Below are 1,321 nucleotides of genomic sequence, written 5' to 3' on the forward strand. Positions count from 1 at the left end.
GGGGATATGTAGCAAAAGGGACTCTTGTTTTCAACCTAAAAGCCAAAGATGAAGGGAAGGGAGTAGGAAGCGGCGGTGCAGGTGTAGGCTACAGAGAAGGTGGATCAGGTGGATATGGTCGGTGATTCTCACGCTTATTAGTCGAAGGATATAAAATCCAAAGCACCATGACAATGAGGAATGTGAAAAGCGTTTTTTTTTACTCTATCTCGCTCTTACCAATATTCGTACACACTAATTCACCCAATCCTTCACCTTTAGTCCTCCCCCACCCCCCTACCCACACACCCACAAACACACACACACACACACACACACACACACACACACATTTTCCATTGCTTAACAGTAACTGTGGTTTTCAACGGAAATATTCTTTCTCTTTTAAGAAAATCTTTGCCTGTAAAATTATATTAAAAGCACTTAGTAAGTAAGCACACACATCTACCAATATTTATGTTGTTATTGCTCTAATAATGTTATCTTCTTGTACAGTTAAGGATAAATGTTTGTAGTTGTGTAGATACAATAAACATGAGTAAATGTCCATGATTATTCATAACCAATCATATAAATGAATAATAGTAAAAACAATAATAATAATAATAATAATGTAAGGACATTTTCGACAGGTTGAGTGAAGGAGCAGGAAGGAAACACGGGTGTGTTTGAGATGAGTTTATTCACGACGTATTTCGCTTTCGCTTCTCAAGGGGAACTGAGGTGGCGTAGCATAGCATAGCATTTCAGGATAGCAAAAAAGGGGGGAAAGGAGAGGGTAATGTGATGAAGAATAAAGTTAGAAAAAGAAATACAGTTGTAGATAAAAAGGTGGCTGGCTATCCGCCTTGCTCCATGTTTACATATGTTATTATTAGTTTTGCCCGTCTTTCTCTTCTTAGTCCTTGGGCATTTTTGTTTGTCATGGCCACTGTGATGGCAGGATGCATATGGGAATTTGTAGTTTAGGAACAATCTTTCTCTTTGGCTCAAGAATGTGGTGGTGGCAACCAAGCTGATCTCCCGTTATCTGTTTGTTATCTCTTTCGCCTCAGCTTCCAATGAGTTGGTGATGATTTTTTTTTCCTTATACCCTTGTGCTATTAATTGTCATTATCCGTTTGACTGTGTTGGTTTATCCATAGATTGCATGTATATATCCTTATATACTTAGTTCCCCTGGTTATTTATCATATATAGATACATGTGTTTCTTACTCTCTATCTTTCATATCTATTTTATTTTTATGGTTTTAAAAAAAATTCAGTTTTTATTTTTAAATGTTGTCCTTTACCTTTGCTCTGCTAGGCCCCCAGCTATC

The 1,321-nt window shown here is 37.3% G+C and overlaps 1 protein-coding gene across 1 annotated transcript in view; it reads left to right on the plus strand.

Annotated features, from left to right (window-relative positions):
- The window catches only part of LOC127007607 (uncharacterized), a 6,057-nt gene extending 5,726 nt beyond the window's left edge, over positions 1–331 (plus strand). The window contains exon 2 of the mRNA XM_050878754.1: positions 1–331. This exon is cut by the window's left edge and continues 2,365 nt beyond it. Coding sequence (XP_050734711.1) covers positions 1–125 — 125 coding nt within the window. The 3' untranslated portion in view covers positions 126–331.
- Positions 332–1,321: the final 990 nt, after the last annotated feature.

Source organism: Eriocheir sinensis, chromosome 36, assembly GCF_024679095.1.
Source record: "Eriocheir sinensis breed Jianghai 21 chromosome 36, ASM2467909v1, whole genome shotgun sequence".
NCBI lineage: Eukaryota > Metazoa > Arthropoda > Malacostraca > Decapoda > Varunidae > Eriocheir > Eriocheir sinensis.